Source organism: Podarcis melisellensis, assembly GCF_964234715.1.
Source record: "Podarcis melisellensis genome assembly, chromosome: 6".
NCBI lineage: Eukaryota > Metazoa > Chordata > Lepidosauria > Squamata > Lacertidae > Podarcis > Podarcis melisellensis.
In genome coordinates this window covers 45196274-45214462 of record NC_138538.1, presented here as the reverse complement: position 1 = coordinate 45214462, position 18189 = coordinate 45196274, and the positions used below count along the sequence as shown (strand labels likewise).

Genomic DNA, 18189 nt, shown 5'->3' with positions numbered 1-18189 from the left:
GAAGAAGAGGAGGAGGTCGTGGCTACTCCCACAGCACACAGCACATGGCTTCAGCAATGGCGTTGATGCAAGGGCGTGGCCAAGGCAGCAATCTACGCTGGTTGATCGACAGTGGTGCATCTCACCACCTGGTGGCGCCATCTAGTGTACGTTTGCAGAATTGCAGACATTTGCAAACCCCTAAAGTTGTGACAATGGCAGATTCAACTAAACGTTCCTTAGAGACTGTAGGCACAGTGTTCTTAAATTGTTTGCAAACAGAAATTGATGCCTACGTGCTAAAGGGACTGAAGGGGTGTATTTTGTCTGTGTCAGAACTTGATAGAAATGGGTTTAAAACTGTGTTTGAAAATGGGGTTTGCACTATTTCAAAGAATAACGTATCTCTTTTGCAGGTGGAATGCAGAAATGGGTTATATTATTTTGAGACAAGTCCAGATGAAGTTGAACAGGTTCATGCTGGTTGTGTGAACACGCCTACCCATAATTCTTGTGTTCATTTATGGCACCGCCGTTTAGGGCATATTAATTTTAAGTATGTTAAAAGGCAACCTGAATTATCAGAAGGGTGCAAATTGAACAAATGTACTAAGTATTTGGATTGTACTGCATGCAAAAGTGCGAAGGTTCATAGATGCAGCTATCCCAGTTCAGATAGGAAATCTGACAAAGTATTCCAACTTGTGCATATGGACCTATGTGGCCCAATGCCTGTTGCTAGCATGGGAGGTTCGAAGTATGCACTGTGTCTCTCGGATGACAAAACAAAGGTTACATGGTTTTTTCCTCTCAAAACAAAAGCAGATACTGCAGAAACAGTTAAAAATTGGGTTCATGCGGTAGAACTTGAATTCGGTACTAGAGTACTTGCTTTTCAGACAGACAGAGGGTCAGAATTTACCGGGTCTGTGTTGCAGAATTTCTTTAAGAAAAAGGGAATTAAGCATCGTCTGTCTACACCTTATTCCCCCCAAGAAGGAGGCGTGGCCGAACGTAAAAATAGGGTTCTGCAAGAGTTGGCAAACTCTATGTTGTTTGATGCTAAACTTCCTCAGAGTTACTGGGCGGAAGCCTGGCAGGCGGCTACTCATATTCTGAACCGAGTATATAATTCGGTAATTGATACTACGCCTTATTTTGCTTTATATGGGAAGAAGCCCAAAGTTAATTACTTTCGGGTGTTTGGATCTCAAGCCTATGTACTTATCCCAAAAGCGTTAAGGAAAAAGGGAAGTCCAAGGGCTAGGAAACTCATCTTTTGCGGGTACGAACCACATGCCAAATCTTGGAGGTTTGTGGACCCAGGTGGGGATACTACAAGAGTGGTCCTCAGTAGGAGCGCTGTTTTTTGTGAGCAGTCCGGATGGACTCACTTACACGCTAACCCTGACATTCTGAGAGATGATTTAGGCATTCATGCTGAGACAGAAAGTCCAGAGAGTGATGAGCCAGAAAGGGATGGTGCACATGGTTCAGATGCAGATTCTGATCAGGCACGAGGTTCTTCTCCTAAGGTAGAAAAGCCAGAATCTAGGAGTGCTCCAACTTCGCCAGTCAGTAGGCCTAGCAGACAGCAAAAGCAAAGCAGGTCACCTGCAACACCAAGCCCAAGGGAGGTATCTAAACGGAGGTCTTTATCCCTAGGGGCGCGTCCAGACATAAAGTCTGAGACAGATTCTGACAGCCAACGGTCAGAGGGGGCACAAGAGGAGCAATTGCGCAGGTCAAAACGCGCCACGAAGGGCAAGCCGCCAGAGCGGTTTAAGGTGACAAGTGTATACGTAAATATGGCACAGTGTGAGCCAGAAAGCTATATGGAAGTACAACAGCTTCCAAGCTCAGAAGCCGTAAAGTGGCAGGAAGCAATGGAAAAAGAGATGGCTTCAATGAAGTCTCTCGGTGTGTTTACAAGTACAGAGCTTCCGAAAGGGCAACAAGCTGTAGGTTGTCGATGGGTATATCGTTTAAAGCCCACAACTACTGAAGAGTTGCAATATAAAGCCCGGCTAGTTGCAAAAGGGTTTTCGCAGCGCAAAGGTGTTCACTATTCTCAAATCTATGCCCCTACTTCAAGATCGGAGTCATTAAGAATGCTTCTAGCCTCTTCAGCTAAGAAGGGAAATAAGCTGTTTCATTTTGATGTCAATGTGGCTTATTTAAATGCAGACTTACAGGAGGAAGTCTATATGACACCACCACCAGGTTTTGAAGGAGACAAGCCAAACCAGGTCTGGCGCCTACACAAATCCATTTATGGGTTGAAACAGTCCGCCCGTAATTGGAATTCCTGCTTAAACGATGCTCTAGAGAGCATGGGGTTCAGAAAGAGCGCAGCAGATGCGTGTCTTTATCTAAAAGGCTCGGGATGTGAACAAGAAGCAGTTTTGATATTTGTTGACGATTTATTATACAGTGGAAAGGATGATAAACTTGCACAACAATTTGCCACAAAGCTTGGAGAAAGGTTTCAGATAAAATCACTAGGCAATGTATCTGTTTATCTAGGAGTTAAAATTCAGCAAGATGAAAATGGTAACTATTGGCTTAGCCAAGAAGCTAAAATCCAGCAGTTGCTGGAAAGGTTTAAAATGAACAACTGTGCTGGTGTTAAAACCCCAATGGAGTTAAGTTACACAAAGGATGCTCAAACTGAGCAAAAGGCAGAGTTCTGTAATCCCGGGGTTTACCAGTCAGCGATAGGCAGTCTACTCCACATTGCACAGTGGACTCGGCCCGATATAACATATGCTGTCAACATGCTGTGTAGACAAGCTGAAAAACCATCAATGCATGCTTGGCAAGGAGTAAAAAGAGTTTTAAGGTATCTCCAAACTACCAAAAGCTTTCGCTTAAAACTATCAGCAGAGGGCAGCACACAACTTGAATGTTGGGCCGACAGCAGTTGGGCAGATGCTGGACCAGATAGAAAATCAGTGTCAGGAATGGCGATAAAATTTGGAAATGCACTAATTGGTTGGAGATCAAGAAAACAATCACTTATAGCTTTAAGTTCAACTGAATCTGAGTTCAATGCGTTATCAGATATATGTAGAGAACTGGAATTTTATAAGCAACTGGTACAAGAATTGTTTGGAGAATGTTCCCTACCTATCAGAGTGTGGGAAGACAATCAACCTTGTATTAAACTAGCTAAATCAGGTCAATTCAAGGCGCACATAAAACACTTGGATATCCGTTATCAAAATGTATGCCAAAGTGTAAAACAAGGTTTAATTGAACTAAAGTATTGTCCAAGCCAAGAAAATCTCGCAGACGGTTTTACAAAAGCTTTGAGTCCGCAATCTCATAAATGTTTCTGTTCAGGTTTAAATTTGTATTAAGGTTGGTACAGCTCAGTGTTACGAGCGAGAGGGGGTGTTGCTATCAAAGGGTTAAAAGAGTAGCAGAAACGCTCTAATCACTGAGCAGCTGGAGGTCATTAGGCTTCCAGGAACATGAGTCTGTATAAATAGTCCCCCTGTTTGTTTGTTCTTCCCCCTTCTCCCTTTGGGTGTGTGTTTTGCTGAGATGTGTGGTTCGTCGCCAGGGTTGTTTTTTGGTGTTTTGTAAATAAACCTTATTTTTGATTTACAAACCGCATGCTCCAGGACTCCTTTTTGGGAAGATGCTGCCTCTCCTGCCCTTCTTAGCTGCTGCGCGAAATCCTCTGCCGTGGTGAGACTTTTAAAGAAGGAAGTGCACTGGGCATTTACATTAAACTAATTAAAGTTTAATGGGACACCTCTTAACTTCCCTGTTCCACAGCTCACTAATGTTTCGGCTGAAAGCAGAGTAAAATGAGATTGTATGGGACCTTGGTGCTTTGTGGGGAAAATAGGCAGGGATGGATAGTTGTGGATTCTTCACAGCAAATTGTATGGTATGTTTTCAAAACCTTTAGTTAGTTTTCATTATTTAACTCAGAATACCGGTAAAGCATTATGAGAGTTCAGGAAAGCATAGAATCCACTGTCCACGACAAACCACACTTTAGGTCCTCATCTCTCTGACCCATCAACTTGACTTTCATAGTCCAGCATTTGCAAATGGGAGCATAAGACGCAAGGCCGGATTTAGGTATAATGAGGCCCTAAGCTACTGAAAGGGATGCGGGTGGCGCTGTGGTCAAAACCACAGAGCCTAGGACTTGGCAGTCAGAAGGTTGGCGGTTCGAATCCCCACGACGGGGTGAGCTCCTGTTGCTCGGTCCCTGCTCCTGCCAACCTAGCAGTTCAAAAGCACGTCAAAGTAGATAAATAGGTACCACTCTGGTGGGAAGGTAAACGGCGTTTCTGCGGCTTGGTCATGCTGGCCACATGACCCAGAAGCTGTATGCCGGCTCCCGTGTTCAATAAAGCGAGATGAGTGCCGCAACCCCAGAGTCGGCCACGACTGGACCTAATGGCCAGGGTTCCCTTTACCTTTAAGCTACTGAAGGTAATAGGGCCCATTATATGTTCAGCTTTCCTTTGTCAACAACAAATTGTTGCTGGTTTTTTGTGTTGAATATATGCTATATGGTAATTTTTGGGGCCCTCAAGAGAGTGGGGCCCTAAGCTATAGCTTATTTAGCTTATACGTAAATCTGGCACTGATAAGATGTGGCACTTTGGTGGCCTGCAAAGCTGTTTTATAGCATATACATGAGTTGAGAAATAAGAATGGTATGTCAGGATGGGTTCAGGACTCAAGCTCCATTTACTCGCACAACTGTAAAGGGATCCCTGACCATTAGGTCCAGTGGTGGACAACTCTGGGGTTTCGGTGCTCATCTTGCTTTATTGGCCGAGGGAGCCGGCATACAGCTTCCGGGTCATGTGGCCAGCATGACTAAGCTGCTTCTGGCGAACCAGAGCAGCGCACTGAATCACTATTTACCTTCCCGCCAGAGCGGTACCTATTTATTTACTTGCACTTTGACATGCTTTCGAACTGCTAGGTTGGCAGAAGCAGGGACCGAGCAACTGGAGCTCACCCCGTCACGGGGATTCGATCCACCATCCTTCTGATCAGCAAGTCCTAGGCTCTGTGGTTTAGACTACAGCGCCACCCATTCCAACTGTAAATATGCACAAATATGCACAGGCAAGCTTTCCTCTCTTCCTGAAGTTGCTGACACTAGGGCTTTATGCCTCATTATAATCAGCATAATACATTAGGCCCTGAGAATGGTACAGAGGACAGGCTCTTAATTGCTTGGGATTTGCAAAGTATTTTGATGTTGGTGGAAGGAAGTTAATGTATGTTACATATGCAGAGTGACTTGTAGTGACATCTTCCTTTCATGTTCTCCGATGTCATTTGGGTCAATCTTTTCAAATGAACTTTGAATAAACTAATCATATATTTAAGTTTCATGCTTTATTATCTTGCATAAGTATTCTCCCCCACTCCTGACAGCCTTTCTGTTAAGTGGAATCTTGCAAATTTGCAGTTTAGTCTTTCGCTCTTGTCTTCCCATTCCGAGAACATCAATTAACTATAAAGAGAGGAGACAGAAACAACAATGTAAGTTTGTGAATCGATACTGTACAAGATCAAATTTGGATTTTCTTAATCCATCAAATGAAGAAACAAAAGGTGGTTTCAACAATAAAAATGGTTTGAAACTAAGTAGATTATCGTAACAATTCTCTGTGATAATTACATGGTGTTATTCAGAGGTTTGCTGGAACAAACGAGGTCATAAACTGTGGATAATGTTCTTGAGGGTAGGGAGGTTTCTTAGTGTGTTCAACTAAATGCACTTTGAAACCCTCTACAGACCTTGGTGTTAATTGCCTGGCGGTCTAAAGAGGAACATGTGCAGAGACAAGGGAGTGGGGAGTTGCATGTGTGATTTAAGATGCTGCATTTCTGGGGGAATGGCTAAACATGTCTATGATGTTAAACTGATCTGCATTTTCAAACAGCAGTAGTAAGCCCTGCTCACCCACATGTGTAGGACAGACTACAATCCTACTCTATTAGGCTATTGGCAGTTCTGATTACAATATTCTGAGATTTTAATTAAATTTTCAAAAGAGCTAAGTTGGCACATGTCATTGAGTACCTGGCTCCAGTTACGGATGCAGAGGTAATTTGAATATTTTGTCACATCCTATCCAAATGTCTTTAGCTATTCAGTAGAATCCTGGGACTAGTATTTTAATTCCCCATTCCCGCTTTGCATAGCTTGGAACTTTTCAGCGAGATGAGGCTCTCTGATCGTGCCCAAGCTCATGTACATAAACTCCCTTTGATTTCAAGGCTGAAAGATAAGCAATCCTAAAGAGTTATTAACAGCAATATCTTTTTACAAGCCCACAGTGTAATTCATTTCCAAGTCTATTATCAGTTCCAGAGAGAAACAGGAATAGTTCACATGAAAATAATGCATAGTCCAGTTTGAAGCCCTTGATTCATTGCATATCATAATCACACAAAACTCCAGGTTTGCCACAAAAGTGCAATATAGGAGAGCAACTCAACAGTTGATAAAAATGGGCACAGAACAATGGTAGGGTGGGTTTTTTTTGGTCACATATACAATTTTCCAGTAGCTGATGTATTGCCACAGGTCCAAGCAGGTTTTTTTTTTTGCTTGTCCCATACTTTCTAGGCATGGATCTGAGTGGTTTCCCCTTTGCCTCGCTCCTTTACCCAAGGAAAACCTGATGGAGGTGGCACTGTGGTCTAAACCACTGAGTCTCTTGGGCTTGCTGAATCCCCGGTTTGAATGCCCATGACGGGGTGAGCTCCCATTGCTCTGTCCCAGCTCCTGCCAACCTAGCAGTTTGAAAGTATAGTAGTGCTAGTAGATACCACTGTGGCGGGAAGGTAAACGGTGTTTCCATGCTCTCTGGCACTCGTCATGGTCCTCCAGTAGCGGTTTAGTCATGCTGGCCACATGACCCGGAAAACTGTCTGTGGACATACACCGACTCCCTTGGCCAGAAAACGAGATGAGCGCTGCAACCCCATAGTCGCCTTTGACTGGACTTAACCATCCAGGGGTCCTCTACTTTACCTTTTACCTAGGCATGGGTCTGAGTGGTTTCCCCCTTGCCTCACTCCTCTACTCAAGGAAAACCCGATCTTTAGTGCTAAATTGGAGCAAATGTCAATCGAGTGGATACCCATATTGCTGTTTGCTCTGATTGAGTGCCAAAGGAGTGGTTTTCCCTGGAGGAAAGCAGTAGGACAAAAGGCCACGTGGATGAGCCCTAAGTGGAGAAGCATTGTGCCAATGAAAAATGTCGCTGGGGTGTACTTTTTCTTGACTGCAATCACTGCTGATAGAAGAAGGATTTATGATCTTTGGTCAGGAGTTTTCTAAAAACGAGTCAACACGACACAAAAGCTATTCCTGGAATTTCTGCGCCGAGGACTTCCAAGGAAAGGGAGAGACAGATAATATCGTACCATTCTGAGTATCGGGTAACATCTCTGTTAGGAGTTCCTTCAGGACATCTTGATATTTTTCCAGCTGTTTGGACAGATGTATTCCTATTTCTACTGGAGCAATCAGCTGTGAAGAAAAGCAGGGTCAACATGCAAAGAAAAAGCAATGTTTCCACAACTTTCTGCCTCACACACGCTGAAGGAATCATTAGTGTTGGATAATTTGTTATTGCTTAAAGGTATTTCCTGATCCAGTATTTTAGCATTTGACTTTGTGATCTGTGGAGCAGGGTTAAGTCGCTCATTGAAAGGGAGGTTGCAAAAGCCAATGCCAGTTGTTTCTCATCTTGTAAGTCTTGACAATTTATCAAGTTTTTAAAAGCTGAACGCAGCAGTCCAGTACACCATGAGCAGCATCATGTGAAATCAGTGGAACTCTGATCTGGATTGTGGTTGAACCATAGGCCTTAAATTAAAATATGTCAAGAATGTCACATAAGGAAATATCCTGTCTGCATGGATGCAGACAAATTCCTGAAATACAGAACTGCAGGATAAGACTTCTGGGAGCAAACTTAAATAATATAAACTCCATATTTAGTTATGCTACCCAGTTTCATGATTTTAAAGCACTTCCAATAGGCAATCCAGCCAAATGGATTAGAATAATGAAGATTTTGGTGTGGTAAATTTGAGATGGATGGGAACTTGATCACAGGTCTTGAGTGGTTGGACAAGCTTAATTTATAAAATTACTTAGCTACAAATAGGTCTTCATTTACTGAGGCTTGCCAATACTGAACAGAGGGTAGTACCTATACTTTAGGGACATGGGAAGCCAAATTATCCTGCGTTAGACCACTGGTCCATCAATTTGGTATTGTCCACACTGGCTGAAAGCATCTCTTCATGGCTTTAGGCAGGGGTTTCTCCCAGCCCTGCCTGAAAACATCAAGGATTAAACCTGGAACTTTTTGTTCTACTCCTGAGCCACAGCCATTTCCATTTTCAGAACACCTTTGCTTGCAGTAAGATCAGTGAGAGGGATATGGAGGTAAATTTGGCCTTGAAGCTCAAGACACCTGTCTACATTTTTGAGGTTTGCCATTAACATAGTGTTGCTTCTGGAAGAGTTAGTGGAAACTTCACATCACAATATGAACATAAAATATATTAAAGATTATAAAGGAGACTAAACAATGAAGTAGATGAGAGATGCATAAACTGTAGATCTGAAGCAAGTGTTGCAGTTAATCAGTAAGCTGGTGGTTGGGGGAGACAATTTCCTAAGCCAAGCTGTAATTCACAATAGTAGCTAGGCAGGACAGCTCCTGAAGCCTTTGTAGCTTTGTAATTCTTAAAAAGGCCAATTTGTATGTGTGATTAGTTGACTTGACTGTATCACATCCTGTTAGGATTTCAGCTGTATACAACACAACCAGTGTAATGGTTGGCATAATTTGGAGCACAATTTACCTTGATGATCTGTCCTTCATCTTCTGACAGCTCAGGAAAATCTCCTGTGTCTGATTGCTGCTGCAAAGTCAGAGATTTCTTCTGTGCTCGGTTCCTCTCTTTCTCCTAGGGCCAAACGACAAGAGATATTAAGAATGGCACTTTGGGGTGGGTCACTGTATGAGAACCAAGTTGGCTATGTTGCCATTTCAAATGAATATAACAATGGTAACAGGCAATAGCAACTGGTCACAGCATCACTGTCAACAAAATCTGGCTAAAGCTCACTGCTTGAGCAGTGTCACTGCCCTGAACCAAAATTCTTCAGATGCAAAGACTTCCTACAACATCATTTCCAAGGAGAAGCTTGTTCCACTCCATGGTCCTTTGAATTTAAGTCCGATGGCACTGGGGTCCACATCTCATTCCTTGAACCCCAAGAAGATATCACTGCTACATTACTCTGATTACTGGATCACAGGCTCTTCTGAGGATCAGGAGAGCCTCAATGAGCTTTCTCCAAAGCAGTCCCCACAGCTTGAAACCCCACTGTCTAGAAAAAGCCAACAGCTGCAGCAAAAGGCACTGGCGTTTTAACTGGCAAGATCTGGCGCTCATGGACTATGTGGGTCAGACTGTAGAACTTTGCCAGCTGTTCTAAAACACTGCTGAGACAGCTTGCATTTTCTGTCCATGGTTCTGAACCAGCAGCTTCACCCTTATCCAGGGTCCTGACCTTGCCTCAATTTTCTGTCTGTTCCTGGGCTTATTGAACTACTGTGGGCTTGGGCCAGAATTTCCATTGGTAGTGGACATCACCATGGATCATGCCAAGCAGGAGGTGGAGAAATAGTTGCAGAATGGTGAGCATATAAGACTTCCCGGTACTCTTTCTAATTCTGTCATAGGAACATACGAAACTCAGTAGACTGGCAGTAGCTCTCTGATGATTCAGACAGGAACTTAATTCCAGCCCTGTCTGGAGATGCCCAAGACTGAACCTGGGACCTTTTGTATACAAATCATGCATGTTAACATTGAGTTGTGGCATTTCCTGAGCCCTGGCACACTGTTTTCCAGATACCAACCTGCATTTTTCTGAAGTCATCAGGAGTATAGAAGGCAAGATACCCTTCACTCTGTTTAGCCAGCATGGCTACCATGTAGAGGAACAGAAGAGTTACCACCACCTTTCTTGGAACCATCCTAAAGCATGACAAAAAATAAAATAAAAATATATGTGATTGGCCATAGACTTGCCAGATGCCACATGTGACTTTCCAATCCAGGTTTGTGTCGTCTTTTCCACCATGAGAATCTACATGCCAGAAATTATGGTCACAGTTAAGGCTGAGCGGCACTCTCTGGCGAGGTCGGATGGACATGATTGTGGCAGCTCAACCAGCCAGAGCTGCAAAGAATCTTGCACAAAAGTGATGTCCATGTGTCCTACTATAGGTTTTCCAGTCCTCTACACCAGGAATGTGAAACCTTTGAACATCCTGATGCCACTCTACTACAACTTCCACCAGCCCCAGCAAACATGACCAATAGCCAGGTTTGGTAAGAGTTATAGTTTGGCAACACTGGGCCAAATACCAGATTATTTTATTTTTATTTATGGGAATTCTATCTCACTCTTCATCACACATAATTTAAGGACAAGGCACAGCAAGCTGAAATATAACACCTGGTAAGAACAAAATGGAAAGCACTTAAAAATATTACCACCCCTCCTCTGTTAAATATGTTAGTCAGAATAGCCATGTAACGCAGCATAATACAACAAAGAAGTGTTTGGTAACCCGGGCTCTTAAGCAGGAATGGGGAACCTGTGGCTCTTCTCATGTGGAACTCTAAATTCCTTCAACCCTAGCCAGTGTGGCCAGTGGGCAGGGATGATGGAGCTGGAATTCAAAAATGTTTGGGGGCTACAGGTCCCCTACCCTTGCTCTAAAAGCTGAAATAGAAAGCTGGTTCCCTGTTTAGAGCATGGAAAGCAGTATATGGGGAGAGCAAAATATGATCTGATGGCTGATGATTAATAAGCACTTATTAGTTATTCAGCAAGTCAGCTGAAAAACGTTCATAAATCTGCAATTTACAGGCGAAACTGCACACCATCTGAAACTGCTATTATATTGCTTAGGACTTTGCTTGCTAGAATTGAGATAATGAAGCAGGAATGTGATGCAGTAAAGTGTATCTGGAACTACATCTTTTGCCTAATAAAAAACCCACCTCTCTTCTCAGTGGCCATTCATATTCCAGAAAGTAAGTCATCAGAGCAACTGTATAGGTAGGGGAATTGACTCTGGACTTCTTCTAATGGTTTGAGAGCCTAAAGCTGCAGTCCTATACCCACTCAATAATAAACCACATTAAACTCAACGGGGGCTTACTTCTGAGTATTTGTGTAGCATTCAAATTCATGCTCCTCGGGAAATGGCAACTGGATGACTCAAGATGCAAAGTGCTGGAACACAACCCAGACAACCTTCACAGACTTCTTTGCTCACATGCCAAGTGGATTCACACACAGCCATTTCCACTTCAGTGAGCGTGAGGCTTGGGTGCTCCTGTGTTACCTCTTCTTGGTGCCATTATTCCCAACACCTGTGGGCAGCATCTCAAGATCCATTTGAGAAAGCTGACCTGTGCTTGCTGGCACATCAGAATGTTGACTTTCTGTGAACTGATTCATTGTCCTGAGCTGAAACAAGGACTTGGGGAGACCTTGGTTGTGTTTTCTTCTCTAGCTACCAGATAACATCAAAACCCAGGGGTATGGACAGAAAGCTTTTAAAACAGTTGACCAACACCACTGGCTTGTTATAAGGAAATAACCTACTGCATTTATAACCGAATCTCCAGGAGTTTTAAATTGCTGTTCAGTATTGCTAGCTATGCTGTAGATTTATAGCTGTGTTTCAGAAATCTAGTCATTCAAGTACGGGAATGTACATGAGGGTTTTGCATCTTTCCTCCTTACCATTTGTCCCCTGATGAGAAAGCTCTTGGCAGAGAAACATATTGCTTTTCCTATTAGTATTATTGTAATTCCCCTCTTTTTCTTTTCCTCCATAAGCTTCACAGAGGGGAAGAAAAGAATCAGACAGCTGTGTCACAGTCCCTAATCTTATAAGAGACCTAATAAGCTCATCTGGTCAATTCCCATTGGTGCACTGAGCTCCTTAATAAACCTTGATAGGTTGTACAGAGCTAAGAACATGGTTTGTCACTCTCACTCTATGGGAGCCTGACTTTAAGGGGCTGCTGTAAACCAGTTTTCGACTTGACTGGACAGCAATACCACATCACAAGGAGGATTTATGTAAACATTCAAGAGCCTTTTAATTATTAAATGCTCTTTGTTGAACAAATTTAATGAAGCATGGTCCAAGTACTTAGAAGCTTTGCTCATTTTTATCCTGAGACTTAATTAATTTTTTTTAAAGTGCTTTTGGCATTATTCAAGTATTGCTCTTGGGTCAGATTTAGTTCTAAACCAAGCCTTTATGTACCAATAAAATTGTGCAGGATCTGAAACCAATATTGTACAGCACCTAAAAACTAATTCTTCTGGTGCATTTATTACCCAGATGTATTAGGGCATGGAAGATGAAAAAGAACTGAGCATGGTGCCATTTATATGACATTCCTCTGGGGAGTTTTGGGGGAGTACTTTAATTTAGTACATCAAAAATCCAAAATTTTCATTGCACCCAGGAATCTTGATCTCACACCTATCTGCTCAAGTGCTACAGGGTCACCCAGGATGTGCTGCAGTACTCACATGAAAAGTTGAAAAGCTAGTGCAAGAAATGTTGCACCACATTGTGCACAATGCACATTTTTGACTGCACACAAGAGCACAAACCTGAGAAGTATCTGATGTAATTACACCTTTAACATGGATGAGGTGGGTTTCAGTTCTATTCCTGGATCATGTTCTATCTAGATCAGAAATAGGGAGGCTGTGGCCCTTCAGATGTTGCAGACCTCTAACTCTCATCTGCCCCAGTCAGCATGGTCATTAGTTGGGGATAACGGGAGTTGGTGTCCAACAATATTTAGAGGACCACAGGCTTTCCATCCCGATATAGATACTGGTCCAGATCACATGTTCAAATGCAGAACAATAAAGGAAATTGTGTCACAACAACTGCATGGCTACAGATGCACAAGGTGTTATGATCCCTGAATCCAGCAACAATTCAGACCCAGAACTGGAGGTTGCAGGGGCACCAGCTAAGGAGCTAGATCAAGGAGCAGGGTTCTAAATAGACTGCTCAACATCAGGAGACCACTAGAAGTCCCCAGAAGAACCTTTCATTACACCAGGGCTTGTAGAACCAGAGCCAGAATCCTCAAGGGCACCTTCCCATGAGCCTGAGGAACCAAATGCCTCCCACACTACCTCACTGGTCCAGCAGTGCAGGGCACACATCAGACAGGAGGGCATAGAATGGAAGAGAAGCACCTTTCTTCAAACCAGAGAGTTCAGCCTCCAAGAACTTGAAGTTCTCCACATAGGGGCAGAGCCTAGGAGAAGCAGTCCGGAGTCAAAGGCTTAAAAAATCTCAGCCTGCAGGCAGTTTCTGTTATAGCAAGCTGCCTACATGGAACTATCCTACATTAAATCCCTCACTACTGGGAGAGGCCTGTCCCATTTCACCACCTGAGGCACTCCCCCCCCCCCGCCACCTCTCCCATCAAAGCCTTGCTTACCAGGGTTGCATGGTGGTGGCTTCCAGCAAAATCTCACAAGAGTTCCACGAGATCTCATGAGATCTCACCAGAAGCTACCGCTTCTTCTCCTCACTTCTCCAGCGGCAGCAGGGGCAGGTGGGGCATCCATGGGGCAGATTCTGCCACCAGGGCAGCTGCCTCAGTCTACCTTATGGGCTGCCCAGCCCTGCCCACAATTCTCTGAAACATTGAAGAACTGTTTCCAATGTGGACAATACTGATCTAGATGGATCAATGGTCTGGCTATATAAAACAGATTTTTTTGTGATCCTACCATAAGGCTCCCAATGCATATTTGCAGGGTCAAATACCCCTTTGAAATCCTGCAGATGATAAAGCAGCTTGGAGGTCAATGTAGAGTGGAGAGGTGGCTGACAAGGAAAGGGGTAAGCACCCACTGGCCCCAACACCACACCATTACTTCACAAAGCTGCATTCTCTGCAGGTGGGTGGATATGAAAGGGCCACTAGGAGTTTGTTACACACTTACACATGCAGCGTCTAATTTGGCACTGAGCAGCCAGGTGCAAAGGAAGACTGAGCTTTTGTTGCTCTAAGAGTAGAATCTAGCCAGTCTTCAACAAGTCACACAAAAACTGGGCTAGTGGGAGCATGTCAGGGAGGAAGTTATACTTTTTTTAGTCCCTACTTCTCTCGTGGAGCTGTTGCCACGATCCTGGAACTCCTGCACCTGTATCTGTATATTCAGTGGGAGAAAAAGCAGTCATTTGCATATTTAGTTCGTAATGCACTGTTGGTGCCAATTAGTGCCCCCCTCCAACCCCCTCCGATTGCTACTGGGAACCAACAGATTCCAATAAATCACTATTTTGCATGTGCTCTTTATTTGCAAACCACTTAACCGCTGCCATTATCTTCTTTTTACATTAGCACTTCCATCCTTCGTTGGAACATTTGGAGCCACCTTCATTCATTTCAAATGGTGCCCTTAAATAAACCCATTTCTTTAAATAATTGCTGTGTTTAGTCCTCCCCCCCCCAAGAACCTGACAGTTCAGAACTATTATTTTGGCTATTTTTGAACCCAGTGTTGATGAGCTTTGTTTCCATTCTGCTGCACATTTGGCTGTGCATCATTTCCATGGACACAGTGCGCACAGCACATCAGAAACCGGAAAACGTCCAGTTTCTAAAAGATTAAAATAAAATGTCTTCCTTGAATAGGAAGAGAGACAAAAGGTCGACATTTTTCATCAGGTAAAAAAAGAAGCAGCAGCATATATTCTATTTCCTGACCAGCTGTCATGCCTGCAAATTGTTGCTAGGGACCAGAACCCCAGAGTAAATTTGTGGATTCTGCTTCGAGCCAATTGCACCATAAGGTTGAGGGAAGTGTGGTTTGCTATGATTTGAAAGGGTGCTGCCCAGATCCATATAACACAATCTGCCTCTCTTTCTTTGCACAACGTTACCTTTGCATGATTGTGCTTTCGTGCTACTTTATTTGTAATTTCAGCATAACACTGCAGAGCCTCAAAGCCAGTTAGCTTCCCCCTTGCTCTTGACTAGCCTCGCTGTTTCTCTGCTACCGGGGAAAGAGCCCCTAGTTTTTCTGTTGTTTGATTGGTGAGACTACGGATTGCCCCTTCCTTGTTTTGCAAGCAGGGCACGTCTTTCAAACATTAACACTGCAGCTCGGTGCCTCCCAAGGCGAATAGTGTGTTTGCTGTTTGTAAATTAGCTCACTGGTAACATTTTGAAAAGGTGTGATTCAAAATTGGACATCTTCGGGGCCTGATTCCCTTTCTCTGACCATTTTTTCCAGGTGTCATCGTGCACATCGGTACAAAACAAGGGGGAAATTAATGTGGAGGCAGAGAAGGAATTGTAGGAAGCACTGTCTCTTTTGTTTAAACATTTGCTCTTCCCCCTCTCCTCTACCCAGAAAGAATAGAATTGGGGAGCCAAACTAGACATAACATTTGCCAGGTTCATTTTTCTTTAACAAATAGGCAACTTGGGGAGGGGGAGCTGAATTCGGACCAGGTCAGGGAGGCATGGGAGTGTTAACCCTTTGTCCACGCCATGGCCTGGGGTTGAAATCAGACTGTTTCCCATGCCTGCCTTTCGCAATGGGAATAAAACTCCCATCAGTGTCAAGGAGGGATTTCTTCCTATTGAAAATAGCAGGTGTGGGGGTGAACAATTCCAAGTGGGAAACTGGTGGGGGCAAAGGATTAAAGGTCTCTGCCCATAATGTCAAGGTCCCCCAATTCAGCTTTTTGTTGAGGAAAAAAATCAACCATGCAAGGGCAAGCAATGTGTCAAACATCACATTTATTTTGGACCAACATTGTTCCTACTGTTAAGCAATTTTTTATAGTCTCTTTTCTCCTTTTTCCAAATTCTGTAACTTGAAAGAGTTGCACATTGCTTCTCTGTTTATTATTGCCTTGCCTTCCCCTATTGTTCCCCTCGTGTTGGATTTCAGATTGTATGCTCCTGGGGGCAGCTGGGACCTGTGCTATTGTGCTCTGTGAAGTGCCACGCACATTGATGATAATTTTTTATCCATGTTCAGTCAGCAGAAACTCTCCCCATGATCAGAAACGGTGGTAAGTCAGGATTCTCACTCTTATGGAGGTTTGTCAGACCTTCATGCTAATCATGCAAAGATCTGAAGCACAACCTGCTTGTGCCTGAGGACACTGGGGATGGTACTTAAGTTCATGCATGCCCCTGCCCTCATCAGCAGTTTAACATTTCCCTGGTTTAACATTTTGCGTGCTCAGGCAAATGCCTGGATATAGCTTTAGTGTTGGGGCTAAACGACATAGCATCACAAATGTGTGGCTGCTGCCAATTCACATTGCCTTGCAGATCTCCCGGGTGATTTTAATTAAAGAAGATGCATTACATGATAATGTGGAGCTTGTTATTTCCCTTCTCTACAGCAGTGCCTGCTACTTAGAATGGGACATAGAAACTCTGAGAACAGTGAATGATAATGGGGATTCTGCGACCCCCTGGGTATTGCTGGACTACAACTCCCATCAGTCCCAACCAGCTTGGCCAGTGGCCAGGGATAATGGGAGCTGGAATCCAGCAACAACATTTGGAGGGTCACAGCTTCCCCATACTTGGTGTAAGGGATGGGGGAGAAGGGGGCGAATGTGGGAATGCAAGTAGCTTTCTAAAAACGATAAAATAAAAAGTCATATTTGGATTTGACCTTCTGTCCAAAATTAACCACAGTCCTCATTGCAATGTGATAGTTGCTTTAAAATGGTTTTTATTCTTATAAACTGCTCAGAAGACCATTTGGGCAATGGAGGGGGCTATAACTACAAGCAATGAAAGTTCAGAAGAGATAAGTGTATAGAAAAGCAATGCATATGTGCCAGAGACTCTGTTTTAATGAGACATCAGCTTTTATAGGTAAGGATTTAATTTATCAGGTACACAAAGTGGACTGTGACACTGAGAAGATGCAGGTGTGATGGGACGTTGTAACTGCAGAGTCCCAATCATTGTAATAATATTGGTGTGGACATAACGGTAGCCTTTCTTGACATCACTAGAGTGAAATTCACCCATACTTTGAGCCTCCACAGAAGATCTGTGCATTGTCAAGAATTTTCTAAAGTATGCTTACATTGCACAGAGATCGAAAATGGTTTTTTAAATTATTATTCACACAGGGAAAGAAGCCAGAAGCCCATTCTTGTTCAGTTGTCCTGGGCTTACAGAGTGAACATTCTGGGCCACAAAACAGAATGAAATATCCATATAAGGAGACATCTGAGATCCCTAAACTCCACTGTCTCTCCATGGAAGATTTACATTGCATAGAAATGAATGGGTAGAAATGCTTACCTAGTGAATGTGCTGCCTCCTTGTCTGTGGAACAGTGCTCTGCAGATTCCCCTTGTCTGTTCTTCTCTCTGGTCTGATCTCATTGGCCTTTATATAACCATTACCAGCTCCTAATGACATCAACAGCCCTTGTCAGTATTCATGGCCCTTGAATACATTGGATTGATTGGAAATGTAGGAACATAGAAATGGTTTTGTTGCACATACCAGGTAAGAATCCTGAGTTTCCAAGGAGCGTTGCTTCCCTTGGTTGCTGCCACTGGGAATTCTGGGCTGGGCTTTCATCCCCATCCCTTTCCTCGCCTCCTTCCCAGTGATTTTGTTAAAATGTTTGATCCACAATCCTAAATAATTGTAAACACTCACAACGCCATTTGAATTCAAGGAATGGCTTTTTCATCTTAGTGACAAAGCTCTTGATGAGTGTCTCTTAATGCAACATTACATATTTTGGAGCACATCTTAAAAACGTACACTGTGAATGCAACAAATATGTTTGCAAATACAAGTATATGCAGAGGTATACGCATCAGAATGCCAGGCTTGGCTGTAGCTCCCTGTTGAGTATATACTTGCTGACAAACCCAAGTTTACTTTGGGTAACAGGGGTGGGGAATCTCAGACTTGAAAGCCAAATGTGGTCCTTCAAGCCCCTCTATCTAGCCCTCAGCATTGTCCCCAGAGCACAACTGAATGTGCTCCTTGCCTGTTGTCTGGCTCAAATGTGTGATGATGCCTCTTGCTTGACTGGATAGAGGTTGC

General features: G+C 43.5%; 1 protein-coding gene across 1 annotated transcript; it reads right to left on the bottom strand.

Annotated features, from left to right (window-relative positions):
• Window positions 1-5366: 5366 nt before the first annotated feature.
• MLN (motilin) lies at window positions 5367-17525 on the bottom strand. Its single transcript, XM_081914057.1, has 5 exons — window positions 17428-17525; window positions 9927-10044; window positions 8860-8964; window positions 7405-7510; window positions 5367-5479 (listed from the first exon to the last, which is right to left on the bottom strand). Exons 1-5 carry the CDS (start codon window positions 17508-17510, stop codon window positions 5472-5474), a joined length of 420 nt encoding a protein of 139 aa, XP_081770183.1. The 5' UTR covers window positions 17511-17525; the 3' UTR covers window positions 5367-5471.
• Window positions 17526-18189: the final 664 nt, after the last annotated feature.

What these genes read in the sequence shown, in the direction of transcription:
- MLN (XM_081914057.1), bottom strand. Translation starts at nt 17,510, where the DNA reads ATGAGATCAGACCAGAGAGAAGAACAGACAAGGGGAATCTGCAGAGCA. An exon ending in ATGACTTCAGAAAAATGCAG is followed by an intron (nt 8,965 to 9,926) that starts GTTGGTATCTGG and finishes GTTTGGCCCTAG; the next exon opens with GAGAAAGAGAGGAACCGAGC. An exon ending in ATGAAGGACAGATCATCAAG is followed by an intron (nt 7,511 to 8,859) that starts GTAAATTGTGCT and finishes TTTTCTTCACAG; the next exon opens with CTGATTGCTCCAGTAGAAAT.